The 19,029-nt window shown below is 53.6% G+C and overlaps 5 protein-coding genes across 5 annotated transcripts; 2 read left to right on the top strand and 3 right to left on the bottom strand.

Moving 5' to 3' along the window:
- Positions 1-1,589: 1,589 nt before the first annotated feature.
- Positions 1,590-11,316, top strand: CPAR01_13438 (uncharacterized protein; the record flags this gene model as incomplete). The annotated part of the gene is made up of 2 exons (XM_060497692.1): positions 1,590-8,116; positions 8,166-11,316. 2 exons carry the CDS (start codon positions 1,590-1,592, stop codon positions 11,314-11,316), a joined length of 9,678 nt encoding a protein of 3,225 aa, XP_060344085.1.
- Positions 11,317-11,875: 559 nt separating this feature from the next.
- Positions 11,876-12,829, bottom strand: CPAR01_13439 (uncharacterized protein; the record flags this gene model as incomplete). The annotated part of the gene is made up of 1 exon (XM_060497693.1): positions 11,876-12,829. One exon carries the CDS (start codon positions 12,827-12,829, stop codon positions 11,876-11,878), a length of 954 nt encoding a protein of 317 aa, XP_060344086.1.
- Positions 12,830-13,137: 308 nt separating this feature from the next.
- Positions 13,138-13,407, bottom strand: CPAR01_13440 (uncharacterized protein; the record flags this gene model as incomplete). Its single annotated transcript, XM_060497694.1, has 1 exon — positions 13,138-13,407. One exon carries the CDS (start codon positions 13,405-13,407, stop codon positions 13,138-13,140), a length of 270 nt encoding a protein of 89 aa, XP_060344087.1.
- Positions 13,408-15,662: 2,255 nt separating this feature from the next.
- Positions 15,663-17,121, top strand: CPAR01_13441 (rhamnogalacturonase A precursor; the record flags this gene model as incomplete). Its single annotated transcript, XM_060497695.1, has 3 exons — positions 15,663-16,089; positions 16,146-16,484; positions 16,550-17,121. The coding sequence occupies 3 exons, from the start codon at positions 15,663-15,665 to the stop codon at positions 17,119-17,121; spliced, it is 1,338 nt and encodes a 445-aa protein (XP_060344088.1).
- Positions 17,122-17,311: 190 nt separating this feature from the next.
- CPAR01_13442 (alpha-L-rhamnosidase) lies at positions 17,312-18,976 on the bottom strand (the record flags this gene model as incomplete). The annotated part of the gene is made up of 1 exon (XM_060497696.1): positions 17,312-18,976. One exon carries the CDS (start codon positions 18,974-18,976, stop codon positions 17,312-17,314), a length of 1,665 nt encoding a protein of 554 aa, XP_060344089.1.
- Positions 18,977-19,029: the final 53 nt, after the last annotated feature.

The raw sequence follows: 19,029 nt of genomic DNA on the forward strand, positions 1-19,029 counted from the left end.
ACTGGACGTGGAAAACCAAGGCACACAGCTGGTCCACGGTAAGGTCCTCATTGCTCGCGTTTGCATGGCCATCAGATCGCACGCAGCCCAGGCCATCGAGGTTGCCAGAGCTCCAGCTGCCGGATGGTGACGTAATGTGGAGACCTGTCCCATGCCCAAGGTGGTAGGCACCCAGTGACGTCCGGGCCAGAGGCTCCGCATTGGACGAACTAGCAGCTGAGTGGGGTGGAGTACCGCTACTGCTTAGTGGCCCAAGCTCCTCCTCTTCTATCCCCCGCCGTCTGTACCGATGCGATACCACGCCTTGGGTAACTACCTTAGGTACCTGTCTCACCCCTCACCTTACTTACGCAGGCCGTACTCCGCTCCGTACCTTAGGTAGGTAGGTACTGAATTAAGGGAGCACGAAAGGCAGGTGAGTGCATTTCCTCAGTCGTAGGTATTTACCATCGCAAGCGCATATGTAGCAATTAACACAGACATTCCAATGTTGTAGTTCGTCCTAACGCACCAGATCATGATTGAATTTCCAAAACCGAAAAGAGAGAGCACTTGACACTTGCCTACCGTAGCCAAGATTCGTAACCTCTATTCCTCTTTGATGATGGGAGTCGAGTTCCGCTTAAAGCATTGATACAGATACGTACAAACTTGAGTGAAGGCCTTACCGAATTGGGCTATGATGCAGGTATGTAGCTACCCCCCTCGACTGAGGTCCGGAGTACTGTGTAGTCGGTAGACCCACCCTGCCGTGGCTCAACGGGTCCACTAGAATCCACTTGTAGACGTCTGTGACGGTCCATTCGGAGCAGGAGCAGTTGAAGTTCTGGCAAGAGGCAGCGGGCAGCCACACAGTCTGCCCTGGGCCGAGCTGTTGCCCTGGCCTGTTTCTGGCTCTGGTGCGGGGGAAGGCACTTTGGCAGCTGGCTGGCGCTCACCCACTTCAACAATCAGGCAGCGTCATCATGCACAAATCCGCCGCTCCCTCAGTCCAGACCCCAACCTGCCCCGACACTGTGACCAAACCAACCCTGCCAACGCCCACCCCCCAGTACCAGCACAAGCACAAGCACAAGCACCAGCTCAATATCGACAACGCAGACCAGCCTGCAATCTGTCAAACTTGAGCTGGCAAACATTCACTTTTGGGCAAATCTGCGACGCGGCATTCTCTTTCCCATACCTGCCTACCTACCTTGCCCTACTTCGCCGCCAGTACACCTCAGACCCGGAGTCACGGCCGACGGCACGCCATCCGAGAACACGACATCCACCCCTCGATACCCAAAAATTCCACATCACCCACCGTTGATAGTACGCTTGATATTACACCTACGTCGAAAAGTAACGACGCCCAAAAACCGAGCAACCCACCAAGACCCCGTACACGATACCATCCTACAGCGCGCGTCACTTTGATGACGGCAGAGCCTTTCCGGCGGCTACTGATCTGACCTGCGCCCTGCCCGTCGTCATCGAGCTTTCCGACTTTCCGAGTCTCTCCCTTCCTATGCTTCCCATTACCGATACACGATAGAACACCAACCTGACCCTCCCTCGCCAGGGTTAAGGCGCCACATACAGACAAGATGTTGGAGGGACTCGTTGCCGGCCTGCTCAATAGGTTCCTGGGCATGTACGTCAAGAATTTCGATCCAGCACAGCTCAAGGTTGGAATCTGGTCTGGCGATGTCAAGCTACGCAACCTCGAGCTTCGGAGGGAAGCTCTCGACCAGCTGAAGCTTCCCATCAACGTCATGGAAGGCCATCTCGGCGAGCTCACACTCATAATCCCATGGTCCAACTTGCGTGGCGCGCCCGTCAAGGTCTTCATCGAGGATGTCTTTCTGCTGGCCTCCCCCCGGGAAGAGGCTGCGTATGACGAGCAAGAGGAAGAGCGTAGGAAGCAGAGAATCAAGATGGAGAAACTCGATTCTGCAGAGCTTCTCAAGGAGAGGTCTCAAGAGGGCCTCAGCCAGGAGGAGCAGAAAAAGAGCCAGACGTTTACCCAGAGCCTGGTCACCAAGATTGTCGACAACCTGCAAGTCACAGTCAAGAACATCCATATCCGATACGAAGATTCCATTTCCGCTCCCGGACACCCCTTTGCACTTGGTGTGACTCTCGAGGAGTTCAGTGCTGTCAGCACCGACGGCCAGTGGAAGCCCACCTTTGTCCAGGACTCGACCAAGAGCACCCACAAGCTTGCAACCCTCGGCGCCCTCGCCGTCTACTGGAACACAGATACAGAGCTGCTGGGCCCGGGCCGAGAGGTCGATACTGGCGACAAACCACCGATGCCGCATGATGAGATGGTTGACAAGTTCAAGAGCCTGATAGGGTCGACCGAGGACACAGGCCTCAACCACCAATTCATCCTTCGACCCGTCAACGGAAAGGCAAAGATTGTCCTCGACAAGACGGGGGATGTCCATGCTCCCAAGGCCAAGGCCAGTCTACTGTTTGAGGAGATTGGTCTCGTAATCGATGACGACCAGTACCGTGATGGCTTGATGATGGTTGACCTTTTCCACTACTTCATCCGCCACCAAGAGTACAAAAAATTCCAGCCCAAAGGAGTCACACCCAAGGAAGACCCCAGGGCCTGGCTCAAGTTTGCTGGTGACTCCGTCCTCAGCAAGATCCACGAGAAGAACCGTAGATGGTCATGGGAATACTTCAAAGAACGACGTGATGACCGCCAACGCTACATTGAACTCTTCAAGAAGCGCAAGCAACAGCAACAACTCAGCTCCCAAGAGAACGAAGACATCAACAAACTCGAGATCAAGCTCGATTACGAGGATCTCCGATTCTGGCGATCTCTGGCACGGAACCAGCTTAAGAAGGAGAATGCCGCTGCCCTAAAGAACCAGCCCCCTAAACAGGAGCAACAGGGCTGGCTGGCGTGGGCCTGGGGTAGTGGCCAGAAGCAGCAGGAACACCATGCTGAAGATGATGAGAACACACAAATCACCGAGGAGCAGCGCAAAGAGCTCTACGACGCCATCGAGTTTGACGAGAAGACTGCCTTGGCAGAGTCAGTTGATGTTCCTCGGGACTCTGTCAAGATGCAAGTTGAGGCATGGCTGAGCACCGGAAGCTTCACGCTGAAGAAGAGCCATAATGGCAAGCGGAGTGATCTTCTGAGCCTGCACTTTGATGTTTTCAAAGCCAAGGTGCTGCAGCGTCCTGATTCCTTTCTGGCTGATCTCAGTCTGGGTGGACTTCGTGTCAACGATGGCACCACGCCAGACTCACTGTTTCCCGAGATTGTCAGAGTCAAGGACGCCCCCGAGATCCACGACCAAAAACGCCTAACCATCGAAGAGCTCGAAGATAACGACGACGAACCCTTCTTTCGCTTTGAGGTCGAACAAAACCCCATCGACCGCGAAGGCGACATTGCTCTCAGCGGATCCCTCAAGCCACTCGAGATTGTCTGGAATCCAAACTTCGTCGTAGGCGTGGCCGACTTCTTTAGACCACCAGAACGACACATGGAGTCCATCACAGCGCTGATGGAAACCGCCGGCGCCACCGTAGAGACCTTCCGAGAACAGACGCGGGCTGGTCTGGAATTCGCTCTCGAGGAGCACAAGACCATCAATGCCCAGCTTGACCTACAGGCCCCGCTTATTATTGTACCGGTCAGCATCAACGTCAAAGAATCTACTTGTCTAATTCTGGATGCCGGTCATATCAGCGTTAACAGCGAGCTGGTGGACCAGGACACTATGAAACAGATTCAGTCGAAACAACGCCAATCGTACACTGACGAAGACTTCAAGCGCTTAGAGTCTGTCATGTACGACAAATTCTTGGTCAAGCTCTCCTCCACCCAGGTGCTGATCGGTCCCTCGATCGAGGCGACAAAGGCTCAAATATCGAACAAGGACGACACACAGCACTTGCACGTGGTGGAAGAGATCAACGTCGACTTTGTGGTTGAGACTTCGATTCTGCCCAAGGCGCCAAATCTGACCAAACTGAAGGTCTCTGGCCACCTTCCCATGCTCCATGCAACCATATCAGATTCCAAGTACAAGAATTTGATGCGAATCATCGATGTCGCCATCCCCAAGTTTGGCAACCAAGAGCTGCAACAGGCGCAAATCAAGGACTCCCAGGACCAAGCAGTGACAACTCGCCCACGTGGCCTGAGTACCGCCTCTAACCGATCGCGTTCTCGCAAGGACACCAATAGCCGCCGGAAGTCTTCTCAATTCCCTTTCATGCAGCAACAAACTGCCATCGTGATTGACGAAGATGACGACGATCAGGACGAGTTTGAGGACGCCGACGATGGTGGTAGGAGCAACAAGGAACAGCTCAAGCTCCAACAGCGTTCTTTCGAGCTCAAGTTCAAGGTCGACACCCTCAAGGGATCCCTCTATCGGAGCGATCCTGACAGGAAGAAGCCTGATCAGCTTCTTGTCGAGCTTGTTGCTGAGAATTTCGACCTTCTTTTCTATCTACGTCCATATGACATGTCTGCGGAGGTCTCGCTTGGTTCCGTCATCATGGACGACTTTGTTGACAACCCTCCTGCGGAGTTCAAGTCCATTGTTTCATCTGGGGACGTTGAGGATCGAGAGCAGAATCGTAGTCTTGTCAGCGTCAAGTTTACCAAGGTTAATCGACTATCACCAGAGTTCATGCCTGTGTATGAAGGTGTGGAGACGAACGTTACCGCCGCAATATCGACTATCAACCTCATCGTTACGCGGAAGACGCTTCTTACCTTGCTTGACTTCATCCTGGCAACTTTCACAGGGAACAACAACGAGGCAGCGACGCCTCAAGAACAGAAGGCCATCTCCGATTCGGAGGACGATGACGAAGGTGTCGAGATTGCCGTTGATGCTCCTCCCGAGGACGGGCCTACAAACGCAGGCTCCATTAGAGTCAAGATCGACCTGAAGAGTATCCGTCTGATCCTGAACAACGATGGAATTCGCCTAGCAACCCTGTCTTTCAACCATGCCGATGTTGGAGTCTTCCTTTTGGGCAAGACGATGCGAGTCAATGCTAGACTGGGCAATCTCAATCTGGTTGACGATATCAATCAAGGTGTCTCGGAGGATTCCAACCTGAGGCAACTCATTTCTATCCAAGGCGATGAGCTCGCTGACTTCCGCTACGAGACGTTCGATGCTACCAACAAGAAAGCGTATCCTGGATACGACTCATCGGTCTACCTACGGGCTGGTTCCGTCAAGCTTAATTTCCTCGAGGAGCCCTTCCGGAAGATCATTCAGTTCCTCGTCAAATTTGGCAAGATGCAAGCCATTTACAACGCCGCACGTCAAGCCGCAGCGTCCCAGGCCACCCAAATCCAACAAAGCACAAACAAGTTTAAGTACGACGTTGTGGTCAAGACGCCAATTGTCGTCTTCCCTCGGGTCGTCAATCACGGCCAGCCCAAACGGGACGTTATTACTGCCTACTTGGGTGAGATCTACGCTCAGAACAAGTTCGCGCCCTTGGACGATTCCCAAGACTCCCAAATTGCGACCAAGATCTCCGCAGGCATTCGCAATATTCGTCTGACGTCCGATTTCAACTATCCTGGTGACCTTTCAGAGGAGTTGGAGTTGATCGACAAAGTTGACTTGGGCTTTAATGTCACGTATGCCGAGCACCAAGATGGCACAAAGCGACCCGAGCTCGAAATTGAAGGAAGCATGTCGGATTTCAACTTGAAACTTACTCAGTACCAACTGAGGTTCCTGATGGAGATTTCGAAGGCAGTACCAGCAGCGTTCGCCACTGATTCAGAAGAGCAAGATCAGGAAGCTGAGCGAGAAGTAGACAAGGACACTCTTCAAAGGGCAAGATCCATGCCACTTGACAAGAAGGGTAGCGAGGAGGAGAAGCAAGTCGATCTTGGGCCCGAACTGTCACCCAAGAACCAGACATGGACAAAACTAGACCTTGTCTTTCAGGTCAACACAATTGGCATGGAGCTATTACTTGCTCCGGATGACAAGCCGATCGGCAAGCTTGAAGATGCCAGCCTGTCGCGCTTCTCTTTGGACGTCACCAAACTCAAGACGAGAATGCTCAACGATGGTTCGCTCGAAGGCGAGTTCCTGATCCACTCATTCACGATTTACGACAGCCGTCCGCGTGAAACAAACAAGTTCCGACGTATCATGACTTCTTCAAACAAGGAGGTTCAACAACTGATGGCCAGCATCACAATGTCTGGCGGCCAAGACAGAAGCCTAATCGCAATCGTCACCGTTGACAGCCCACGCATAATCTTTGCACTCGACTATCTCTTTGCCATCCAGAACTTCGTCATGGTTGGCTTGCAACCGGAGGAACCTTCTCCGGTAGACGATGAGTCTCTGTTCGAGACCCCCGACGAATCAGAAGCCGACGCCGACTCAATGCAAGTCACTTGGTCCAATAAGCCCAAGTCCCAGAAGAGCAGTAGAGAGGGCGCGGAAGAGCCGCAGGCAGAGGCGGAGGAGAAGCCACAGAGCACCATGAGCATTGCGTATAGGGTGAACATTGTCGATGCACAGGTCATCCTGATCGCCAACCCCCTCAGCGCAAGCTCCGAAGCCATTGTTCTGGGTACTAAGCAAGTTTTGCTTTCTCAGCAACATGCTCTGACCTTCCAGGTCTCCGAGATCGGCATGTTTTTGTGCCGAATGGATCGATTCGAAGACTCGCGTCTCCGACTCATTGACGACTTTTCAGTCCAAATGTCTATGGATAGCTCGAAACCCAACATTACAAGCATCCATGCTGATATTGAACCCCTGATTTTGAGGTTGTCCCTAAGAGACATTCTGCTCGCACTTCAGATCGCAAGCAAGGCGACTGAGCTGTCAGATCAACAGCAAAAGGATCAGAAGGAGAGCAAGAGCGCATCGGCAGCGGACGAGAAGGCGAGAAAGCTGCGTCAAGCAGGTCTGAAGCAGCGGACTGCCAGTGGCAAGGGCCCTTCAACCATTGCGAATAAGACTATGATGTCCAAGACTGCATTGGTAGCAGCATCCCAGGCCAAACAAGCCCATAATGATTCCAATAACACAGCTGTTCAAACTCAGCCGAAGCGCCACGAGGAACTTTCGGCAACAATCGAGGGCATCCGCGTTGTCCTTATCGGCGATGTCCACGAACTTCCCATTCTGGACCTGGGTATCAAGAACTTCACCGCCACGGCCGAAGACTGGTCTTCGAATCTCAAAGCTGAAACTGCGATTGAGATCTATACGAACGTGTACAACTTTTCAAAGTCCGCGTGGGAGCCTCTGCTAGAGCCTTGGCAGGTCGGATTTGGCATTGCGAGAGAGCAGCAGTCGGGTCTTTTGTCCATTGATGTCGCTTCCAAGAAGATCTTTGATGTCACAATCACGACAGCTACCATCGCTTTGGCGTCCAAGTCCTTCGCTTTCCTTAGCAAGGATGAGGATGTTCTCGGCAAACCGCGTGGTGTGGACGCCCCTTACCGCATCCGGAACTATACCGGATTTGACGTTGTCGTACAGTCAAAGAGTATGACGACGGACGACAACATGACCGCGCGTCTCGAGGACGGGCAGGAAGTCCCTTGGAGCTTCGAACCGTGGGAGAAGATGCGAGAGAACCTCTCGACCGAGAGCAGTACTGGTAGTGTCGGCATTCACTTGGAAGGTAGTGGCTTTGACCCGGTCAAGAACGTCAGGCTGAACCGTGAGGGTGAAGCGATCTACGGCCTCAAGCCGAAGACTGACAACATTTTGCACCGACTTCTCGTGGAGGTCACCCTGGGCAAGGACAACGTCAAATATGTCACTTTAAGATCGCCCCTCGTAGTTGACAACCTCACCCAGATCCCAGTCGAGCTCGGTGTCTACGACGCGCAAGAGGGCCATCTGCTCAAGATTGAGAAGATCGCGCCCGGTGAAAGCCGCCCGGCTCCTGTGGGTGCTGTGTTCTTGAAGTCTCTACTGGTACGGCCTGACTCTGGATTTGGCTACGCCTGGTCCTCTGAGACCTTGTGGTGGAGAGATCTCTTGAAGCGGCCAACCCGGACGATGGTTTGCAAGGGGGAAAACGGGGACCCGTTTTACTTCCAGCTCAACGCCACCTTTGATCGGTCGAATCCTTTGACCAAGTAAGTCTGCCATCATCTTAACATGATCCTTGACTAATCTCTCGTTCAGAAACTATCCTTACATGCGCATCAAGCTCTCGCCTCCAGTCATCCTCGAGAACTTGCTTCCTTACGACTTCAAGTATCGCATCTACGACAAGAACACCAAAAAGGACTGGGCAAACTTCCTCCGCAAAGGTGGTCTTAGCCCCGTACATGTTGTAGAGCTATCACACCTCCTCCTCCTCAGTGTTGACATGCAGGACACTGTCTTCAAACCCAGCGACTTTGCCATCATCAACTCCGGGGCTTCGGATGATTTCAAAAAGGAAGACAGGCTGCTCTGCAAGGACGAGGAAGGCTTGCAGCTCAATCTCAAGCTCCACTACCACAAGATTCCTGATAGCGGTGGAGCTTTCCGAGTCACGGTCTACAGTCCCTACATCATCCTGAACAAGACTGGTCTTGACCTGCAGATCAGAGCCAAGGGCTTCTTGCAGGGCGCACGACCTGCAGCCGGACAGTCGACTCTGTCCTCCAGGTCTGGCAATAACCGTCCTAGAGCTACGCCATTCATGTTCTCCTACGGCAACGACGATCATAGAAACCGAGCCTTGCTGCAGATTGCGGATTCGGAATGGAGCAAGCCGCAGAGTTTTGACGCCATCGGAAGCACAACCGAGGTGGTGCTGCCCTCACCCTCCAGGAACACTGAGGTGCACATTGGCATCACCACCGAGGCTGGAGAAGGCAAATACAAGATGACCAAGGTCGTTACCCTCGCACCACGATTTGTTCTGGAAAACAAGCTTGGAGAGGAGATCAACGTACGCGAGTCTAGCTCTTCTGGGTTTATGACGCTGAAGCCCGGCGCCCATGAGCCACTTCACTTCATGCAGAAGACCTCCATCAAGCAACTTTCGTTGTGTCATCCCGGCATGAACAACCAGTGGACCTCTCCTTTCAACATATCAGACATTGGAACCACCCACGTCAAGATTGCCAAAGCAGGCCAACGCCAACGTCTGATTCGCGCTGAGATCTTAATGGAGGGTGCAACAATCTTCCTGCATCTCAGCTTGGAGACCAAGAATTGGCCCTACCAGATGCGAAACGAGAGTGATACGGAATTCACATTCTACCAGGCCAACCCTAGCCTGGACGATGATGGAGTCGAAGACAGATCCGGCTGGAGGCCAATCAAGTATAGGCTGCCGCCTAGGAGCATCATGCCATACGCATGGGATTTCCCGGCTGCCAAGTTCCGTGAGATCATCATCAACGCCCATGGCAAGGAAAGACATGTCAAGCTCGCGGAAATCGGCAATCAGATTCCAATGAAGTTTGCGACAACATCCGGACAACAGAAGATTATCGACATCAATGTTGCCGCTGACGGACCTACCCAGACGATGATTCTGTCCAACTTCAGGCAATCCAAGAGTCTGTATCGACAGAAGTCCAAGTCCGGATCTCGCACGAGCACCGATGGCTTTGAGGTCAAAGACCAAGAGACGACAGCAACCTTCCGCGCTCAGCTGAAGCTTTCGGGTATTGGAATTTCGCTCATCAATTCACAACTAAAGGAACTTGCATACGTCACATTCAGAGACGTCTCTCTTCGTTACCACGATTCTCCTCTACATCAGACTATCGCTCTATCTGTTAAGTGGATTCAAATAGACAACCAGCTGTACGGTGGTCTGTTCCCAATGATCTTGTACCCGAGTGTCGTGCCAAAGAGGGCTCAAGAGGTCGACGCACATCCTTCGCTTCACGCCATGGTTACTCGCGTGAAGGACGATTCCTACGGGGTGCTGTACATCAAGTATGCAACACTGTTGATGCAGCAGATGACAATCGAGCTCGATGAGGACTTTGTTTACGCTGTCTTGGACTTCTCCAATATTCCTGGGGCCGCCTGGTCAGACACCAATGAGGAAGGCAAACTCTGTGACGAGGAGCTGGACATCCCAGAGCCGCAGCGGCAGCAATCTGGCCAAGACATCTACTTCGAGCTGCTCAACATCCAGCCCATGCAACTCGACCTCTCCTTCATGCGCACGGAACGAGTCAATGCCGAGGACAAGACGTCGTCTCGAAACCCTCTCATGTTCTTCCTCAATGTCATGACGATGGCCATCGGTAATATCAACGACGCGCCGATTCGCCTTAATGCACTCATGCTAGACAACGTTCGCGTGTCCGTAGCTGCCTTGACACAAAACATCACGAGTCACTACAGCCAAGAAGTTCTCTACCAGGTTCACAAGATCCTCGGGTCTGCCGACTTCCTCGGAAACCCCGTTGGTTTGTTCAACAACATCAGCTCCGGCCTCACGGACGTGTTCTACGAACCCTACCAAGGCCTCATTCTTTCGGACAAGCCCGAGGACTTTGGTATCGGAGTTGCGAAGGGAGCCGCGTCACTTGTCAAGAAGTCTGTCTACGGCTTCACCGATTCCTTCTCCAAATTCACTGGGAGCTTGTCCAAGGGCCTTGCAGCTGCGACTCTCGACAAGCAATTTCAAGATCGTCGTCGCATTACACGTGCACGCAATCGACCCAAACATGCTCTGTATGGGGTCACCACCGGCGCCAACTCTTTCTTCACAAGCGCCGCTTCTGGCGTGGGTGGACTCGTCCGCAAGCCGTTGGAGGGTGCTGAGCAGGAGGGCGCTGTTGGATTCTTCAAGGGAATCGGCAAGGGTGTCGTCGGATTCGCTACCAAGCCCGCTATTGGCGTTCTAGACATGGCCTCGAATGTCTCGGAAGGCATCCGCAACACGACCACCGTCTTTGACGGCTCAGAACTCGATCGCGTCCGCCCTGCTCGATTCGTGCCCTCTGACGGTATCGTGCGACCGTACAATGCCCGGGAAGCCCTTGGCCAGTCATGGTTGAAGCAGGTCGACAATGGCAAGTACTTCAACGAGAACTACATTGCCCACCTCGAACTGCCACGCGAGGACATGGTTGTCATGGTCACTTACGCTCGGATTTTGCTTATTCGTAGCCGGCGACTGACGTCGGAATGGGATGTGCCCCTCAAGGACGTACAGACAATTGCCAAGGAGCGGACTGGCCTGAGCCTGACGCTGAGGGGAGGCACGAACGGTCCGTTCCTACCTGTTGGCGATGAAAGTGGCCGCGCCTTTTTGTACAAGATGGTAGCCGTCGCTGTGGAGGAATTCAACCGTCGGTTCAGGGGACTCGAGTAAGGCGGGAGGCGGATGGTGTGACACTGTGGCCGTGTAACAGGCCGAGGCTGGTTCGAATACATGAGGGCAGGTCTTTTTGACTTGATTCACTATTACTTCTCTTCTTTTTTTGAGGCCTGTAAGCATAGCCTCGCGATTTCATTAGCAATTACATATACTTTATCTTGTCTTGTGTTAGCACATTAGGACCCTTTACCAGCAGCCGTGAGCTCACAAAAGATCTGCTGACGAGGCCTTTGTATAAAAGCGGCAAAGTACATGGGCAGTAAATACCCCTCCCTCCCTGGTATCAGTTGTCACGTTTATCACTTGCCAGCGCATTTACATTTCAGTCATAGCAATCGCAACAAGAAAGGAGTGTGGGTGTATTATCTTCCAAGTGACCAAGTTCAACCAAGATGCGCTATTATACTAAAATCAGAAAAGAACAAACGCCCTAATGCTATGCTCAAACTCCACCGTGTAATGCCATTTATACCATCTTCCATCCTCGGATGCTCATCAATCATGATTGACGATCCGTCTATGTATGTCCAACTCCTTGTTAAAAACCAACCCTTTAGTTGGAGGGGCAGTAGCCGATAGTGCAAGCGTCAGACTTGCAGCAGCCGCGGAAGCCGTTGGCGCACGACTGGAAGAATCCGGTGCCGGGGGCACAGACAGTGGGATCAGCGTTGGCGTTGGACTTGCTCTCGGGGGTCGGGGTGGCGGTCGTCTGAGGGGCCGTCTTGGTCACCGTCTCAAAGGTCTTGACGTCCGGGCAATAGCCAATGGTGCAGGCGTCCTGCTTGCAGCAGCCGCGGAAGCCGTTGGCGCACGACTGGAAGAAGCCGGTGCCGGGGGCGCAGACTGTAGGGTCGGCGGCGCGCTTTGAGGGGGAGGCGATGGCCAGATCGGGGCAGTATCCCAAGGTGCAGGCGTCGGATTTGCAGCAGCCGCGGAAACCATTTGAGCAGGACTGGAAGAAGCCGGTGCCAGGGGCACAGACGGTGGGATCCTGACGCTTCTCGGAAGCAGAGGTAGTAGGGCAGTAGCCAAGAGTGCAGGCGTCAGACTTGCAGCATCCGCGGAAGCCGTTGGAGCAAGACTGGAAGAAACCAGTGCCGGGAGCGCACACCGTCGGGTCCTGACGCTTCACAGAGGCCGAGGGACAGTAGCCGATGGTGCAGGCGTCCTCCTTGCAACATCCACGGAAGCCATTGGAGCAGGATTGGAAAAATCCGGTGCCGGTAGGGCAGACGGTGGGGTCGTTGGATTGCTGGCTGGCCGAGTGGCCGGGGTTGACGGGGGTGGTCTCGGCCGGAGCGTTGGCGGAGGTTCCGGTCACGCCAGGGCAGTAGCCGATGGTGCAGGCGTCGGCCTCGCAGCAGCCGCGGAAGCCATTGGCACAGGACTGGAAGAAGCCAGTACCCGGCGCGCAGACAGTGTCGTCGCGCTTGGTGTTGAGGGAAGGGCTTGCCGAGGCAAGAGTTGCGACGGCAGCGAGGAAAGTGAGGACGATGGAAGAATGCATTGTTGATTAATAGATGTGGTGGATTCGAGTTTAGATTAAGCAGAAGTTGACGATTGTGAGAGTGATGGAGTCGAGGTTTGCAGATTGAACGATTGTCCCAAGGAAAGAGAAACCGACAAAGGAAATAAGGAAATAGGAAAGAAAAAAGAGGAAAAGAAAATGTGAAGTTATAAACGAGCTGTTCGAAGTGATTGTTGATGAGAAGAAAGAGACACCATATCGGGGGAGGAACCAGGTTGGATTTATACACATCTGACAAGAAGTGAAATACAGGTCGTTTGCACGGAAACTATTTTCATTGCCATCTCTCAGAGTAGCCTATGCCTTACCACAACCGGCTGTGCGTTCAGAGGGATCTCGCAAAGAGGCCACGACGTGCCAGTAAGCCCGCCATTATCGTGACCAAGGCGTGTCGTTCCTCCTAAGCCGAAATTGGTGTGTAAATCAAACAGCACGTCGGAAGTCTGCTGCGCATACGCACCGCCCGCTGAACTCCCGGAGCTGAAAGTACGTCGCCCTACGGAATAAAGTATGGCATAGGCTATGCAGAGTGAGACGGGCATCTGCATCCCTTGCATCCGGGTGTGATGAATCCTCCTTCATCTTCTTCCCCCGGACTCGGACCTTTCCGAGCAAATGGGTAGCTAAGGATGCAAGCTGCAGAACCTTGTGGTAGGCAGAGTAGCACCGTCAGCTCCGATTGACAAACGCGATAGGCGTGCGTCGCAGGGCTGAGCTGCAACCCGAGTCTCTGCTGAGCGTCTTGGTGCTGACGGCGGAGGGACGAGTCGCCGACTAGGACGGTTCGAGTCAAGTCGAAGGCCGCCGGGAGGAGAGCCAAAGGAGTTCCGGCGGCGGCGGCGCAGTTGCACCTGTCAGACGCCAGAGGGCTGGGTCTCACAGACGATCTCACTTGGACCTCTGGGCTTTCGTGGTTGGTCCCATGCCTTTTGCTGACATACCGCTCATTTTGCGCTGCAGTGGTAAGCTTATTTTTGGCTCACGGGATGTTGAGGGGTCGTGCATATCGAGATCTCAGAAGCTAGAGGTGGATGGTTAGAAACGGAGATAGGAAGGGAGAAATGGTGCTACTTTGGCATCGTGGATTGCTCATGTAGTAGCCACGTAGCTTCGTCACCACATGTGCGAAGTACAAAGCATGTACGAATATCAGTCTTAGGAACAGGCTGACAGCAGACGCGGCGTTGAAGCTGTTGCCAAGGTACATTGACTAGCCTCTCTATGCAGTATCCATCTGCTCCTAGAACTTCTAACTGCTAAGGGTTGAGGTTAAGAAGCGAGACCGCTGATTAACCCGCGTTTGCCGTCCCGTGATCATTGACGAACTCACGAGTGGAGGAGGTTCCGCTCCATTTTTGTGGCTCTTTGCGTGGGCGAGTCAAGTGCCGGCAGTAGCCAATAAACGGGAGTTCCTGATCAAGAAGATCTTCATCTAGATTCTCGAACCACTGCACAGCGGGTCACATCGAGAGAGCTCTGAAGAAGCTGGAAATGGTTCGTGACGGGCCGAGTCCCGAAAGAGAAGGAGGATAGAGAGAACATTCTCCGAACGGCACGCATAACCCGATAGTAGTCCCGATCTGTTGCTTCAACGTCCCCGTCTTGGCTCACGGAGCATCGCCGTTATGGCACGGCGCTTGGCAGTCCGAATGGGAGCAGTTCCAGAAGCATCGGTTTTTGGGCCAGTTCGGAGGACGGTACACGGAACTGCATACCCGGACGTTCTGTATCTGATACGAAGGCTGCGGACACTGTTAATCAAAATAAGGACTTGGGAAATTCTCCCCCTAGGCCGTTTCCAACTTGGCCCCGGCAGTGGGATGCCGATATTTTCTCGTTGGGACGTGGGACATGATGCTGGGTAGAATTTCTGCCGCGCCTAGATCATCAGTCGTCAGCCCCCCCAGTTTAGATCTTGATATGATCATACCCAAAATGCGGGATGATGGTTGAGACAGTTTCTTAACTTGTTGGGCAGAAGATGCGGCTGGGTCATCTCTTTTTAATCAGTCTGTGGCCCTTGCCGTGGGCAGCGTGTGCCAGACAAATGGAATATACTTTGAAGTTTTGACCACGACGGGACGAACTGCAACCATGACGCGGCTCATCTGTGCCGTTTCCTTTTGTTTCACCAAAGCTCACCCCAGCGCCGCTCCAGGTCGCCCCCTGATGGCCCTGGTTCATCGAGAAGATTTGACCTTGGGTTTTTGCATAGTAGGGATGCTGAGGTAAAGCAGTCCGGCAAGCAGTACCCCTGACAAAACTACCGGGGGTAAAGAGAATGGTCTGGCGGCCAGGCCCCGATAGCGCCACCAAGTACTCTATTTCATACCTCTAATACCCATTCGGGACGGCATTTGAGTGAAGCGAGCTTGCTCTTGAGCCCACTGTCTGTGTTGTTCTTTTAATTAATTAACACGGCGTCAGAATCCCGGGCGCAGAGGGTTCGATTTTCATGATTCGTCAAACAGCCACTCTCCAGAGCACCTGTTCCGTTCAATTTCCCACAAACAATGGGACGGATCGTGGGGTCGCTGGCGGAAGCGGCGTGGGCACTGCAAATGGCGAATCGACTACAGGAGTCGAGGACTCGAGGTAAGGCTGCTGGGCCCATTGGTGGAGGAAGTTAGGGGAGATCTGAGGAAGGGATTCCTTTTATCATCTCATCAGGGCCCTTTTTCTCAAAGAGATACAAACTGATTGTTTTCCCTGATCATTCCGTCGTCCCATTCCGGTGTCTCTCGTTTTCTTTTTTGCTCTTCTAGTTCTCGACATTTCTGTCGGTATTCACTCGTTTTCAAAATCAACAAACATGAAGTTCGCTTCCTTTTCACTCCTTGCGCTGGGCGCTCTTATCCCGGAACTGGCCAACGCCCAGCTGTCTGGCACCGTTGGACCTACCACCAAGGCCGCGACCAAGGCCGCCAAGAAGACATGTAACATCACCAGCTACGGCGCCAAGACCGGTGCCACCGGAGACATCGGCGCGGCCCTCAAGTCCGCTTGGGACGCCTGCAAGACCGGAGGTGAGATCCTCATCCCCGCCGGTGAATGGGGTCTCGGCACTTGGCAGACTCTCTCCGGCGGAACTGGTGTTTCCATCAACCTCGAGGGTACCATCTACCGCACTGGAACTGCTGGCGGCCACATGATCATCGTCCAGAAGTCAACCGATGTCGAGTTCTACAGCGGCAACTCCAAGGGTGCCATGCAGGGCTACGGCTATGAATTCCACAAGCGTAAGACATTCCCACTCCAAACCAATCGCCACCACACAATACTGACGATTTGACAGAGGGCAGCGGTGTCTACGGACCTCGTCTCCTGAGATTCGTCTCTGTCACCGACTTCAGCGTTCATGACATTGCTCTCGTTGACTCTCCGGCTTTCCACTTCGTCATGGACACCGTCACCAACGGAGAGGTCTACAACATGATTGTCCGTGGTGGCAACCAGGGCGGTCTTGATGGCTTCAACTTGATGGCTGCCAAGAACGTGCACGTTCACGACGTTGCCGTCACCAACAAGGACGAGTGCGTCACTGTCAAGAACAAGTCTAGCAACATTCTCGTCGAGAACGTCTTCTGCAACTGGTCCGGTGGCTGCGGCATCGGCTCATTGGGCGTTGACACTGGTACGTCTGGGCTCCGAGAGGAATCTCTCTATTACGACGCAATCACTAACAAGAGTTGTTTGTAGCCATCTCCGACATCCACTACCGCAACGTCTACACCTCCAACTCCAACCAGATGCTCATGATCAAGAACAACGGTGGTGATGGTGCCTTCCAGAACGCCAAGTTCGAGAACTTCATCGGTCACGGCAACGCCTACTCCCTCAAGATCGACTCTGCCTGGACCGGCCAGAGCAAGGTCGCCGGCAACGGTGTCGAGTACAAAAACCTGACCTTCTCCAACTGGAAGGGCACCGCCGCCAACGGTGCCGCTCGCGGTCCCGTGGTCGCCCTCTGCGCTGCCGCCGTCCCCTGCGAGAACATTGACGTGTCCGGTATCAACATCTGGACCGAGTCTGGCTCTTCCATCGTCGACAAGTGCAACAACGCCTTCGGCACCGGTCACTGCATGCGCACCGGCTCTGGGACCTACACCAGCACTGCTACTACCAAGACCGTCACCAGCTACTCCGCTGCCACCATGCCCGGCCTCGTCACCGCCGGACTCGGCATCACCAAGTCCATCGACATTCCCGCCATCCCCACTACCTTCTACCCTGGTGCCAAGCCCGCCAGTGCTCTTGCTGGCGCCGCTTAAGCGCGAGAAGGCCATGAACGTGAAGCAACCAGGACCCGGCTCGACAAGAAACGAGCCAATCTCATTTTCCTGTACATACTTACTTAATTGGAAAAGCCAAGCTGCACATATCATTCGGGAAATGATTATCAATTTTCTCTGGCATCTATCACTTGACTCAACTTACTCTAATCACCGACTAACTGCTGTCTTATTGACTCCCGACCTGTGACTTGATCCAATGTTCGTCCAAGTGGCCCATGGTGACCGATTTCGTTTCCTTGACGCCGACAAACTCTCTCAGCTTCCCCCTTAGTAGGTACGTCGGGGTACAGCTCCAAGCGTGACAGAAACTGTTGTTTCGAGCATCTCCGTAGGGACTTGCCCGAGGGTCTTCCGGGTTGTAGCATTCCCAAAAAGTGTCTGCACCGGCGCGGACCATACCTCCCCAGTAGCTGGTCATGATCTCCACACACTTATCGAACAAGCCCACGGTAGCGAGGGCATCGCACACATGGTGCCATAGGTAAGGGGTCAGGGGCTTGAGAGCATCAGGGTGTGCAAGTGTGTTAATCAGGGCAGCCTTAGCGGTTTCCTGAGGATATGCTTCTGCAAGAACAAGCCAAGACGCCGACGCAAAGCTAACCTGTCCCTTGGGGCCAGACACGAAGACATTGTCTGGAGAAAGGAACACCTTCGCTGCTTCGGTCATTTGGGCCACGAGGTCCACAAAAGGGGCCTCCTTGCCGAGAACCGTGGCCAAGGAGTTAGCTGCTTTCAGACAATACAGCAGAACCCCGTGTAGTCCTGCGCTGTGTTCCAGCCCAGGCTGCCAGTCAAGGAACTTCCATCCTTCACCCTTGGACTCATCAAACACGTGAGTGTTAGCATCGAGATGCGTAAGAGCCCGCTTCACGCAGCCGAGGACGGTGGGCCAAAGGCTGTGACCCGCAGCTTTGTCGCCCGATGCCACCACGTAGTCATACGTAATGGCGGCGAATAGCGCGTCGTAGTCTACAATGTAGTCGGTCGAAGGCGTGAGCTGAGGCTGTTCAAAAATGCAAGCTGGCACAGAGTCATCTTCGCGCACCACGGCAGCAAACTGGAAGATGCAGCGCTTGACGAGATTGAAGTCCCGGAAGGTGCTGTAGTTTGCAAGTGCTTGAAGACGAAGATCTCCGCTCCAGAGCCGACGATCCCTTCGAGGTCCGTCCTCAAAGACGGTTTGCATGCAATCTCTCAGTGTCGATATGCTAACGTGGTCAATCTGCTGGAGGAGAGGATCGTTGAACTGCGGAGCCTCCAGGGCGTGGTTCTGGCTGATGGCGCTAACACATTGACATTTGACTTCGGAAAATGTAACCTTGTATTTGGGTGAGGTGTCGATGACTTCAACTCGAAGGAAGCGGAACGAGTATCGTCGAGATAGAGAGACCTCCTCAGGGCACATGTCGATATTGATGATTTCGTCCGGAAGCCAGCTAGTGCTGATCCATGTCTTGACATTTTCCATGCCGAGAGTCACGTCCAAAGGAGATTCGCCGAATGTGAGGCGCAACCTGCACGGGGCGTCCATGTGCGAGCCTCGGGACTCTAGTCTCATTGAGAGATATCCCACCATGTGAATACCAAAGTCGAGAATGAAGCCATCTCCTTTCCCCCAAGTCTTGGACGGCAACTTGTCAATGGAATATTCCGCAGGCACGGCACGGACACCAAAGTATTGGCCCTCGTCTTTGTCGAATGTGATGACGCGTTGAGGTGTTCGTGTCCATCGCTGCAGCTGCGGGCACAGATCATTGGCAATCTTTTCAAAGTCCCGGTTCCAGCGCGTCGGAAGCACGCTCTCGACCATGTCCTCGGGAGCATCTGCCATGGTGGGCGAATGGCTTAGAGTCGACTAGGGAGGAGAGACTATTGTAGCACTCG

The sequence above is a fragment of the Colletotrichum paranaense genome, assembly GCF_030867605.1.
Source record: "Colletotrichum paranaense strain IMI 384185 chromosome Unknown Scaffold_12.1, whole genome shotgun sequence".
Lineage (NCBI taxonomy): Eukaryota > Fungi > Ascomycota > Sordariomycetes > Glomerellales > Glomerellaceae > Colletotrichum > Colletotrichum paranaense.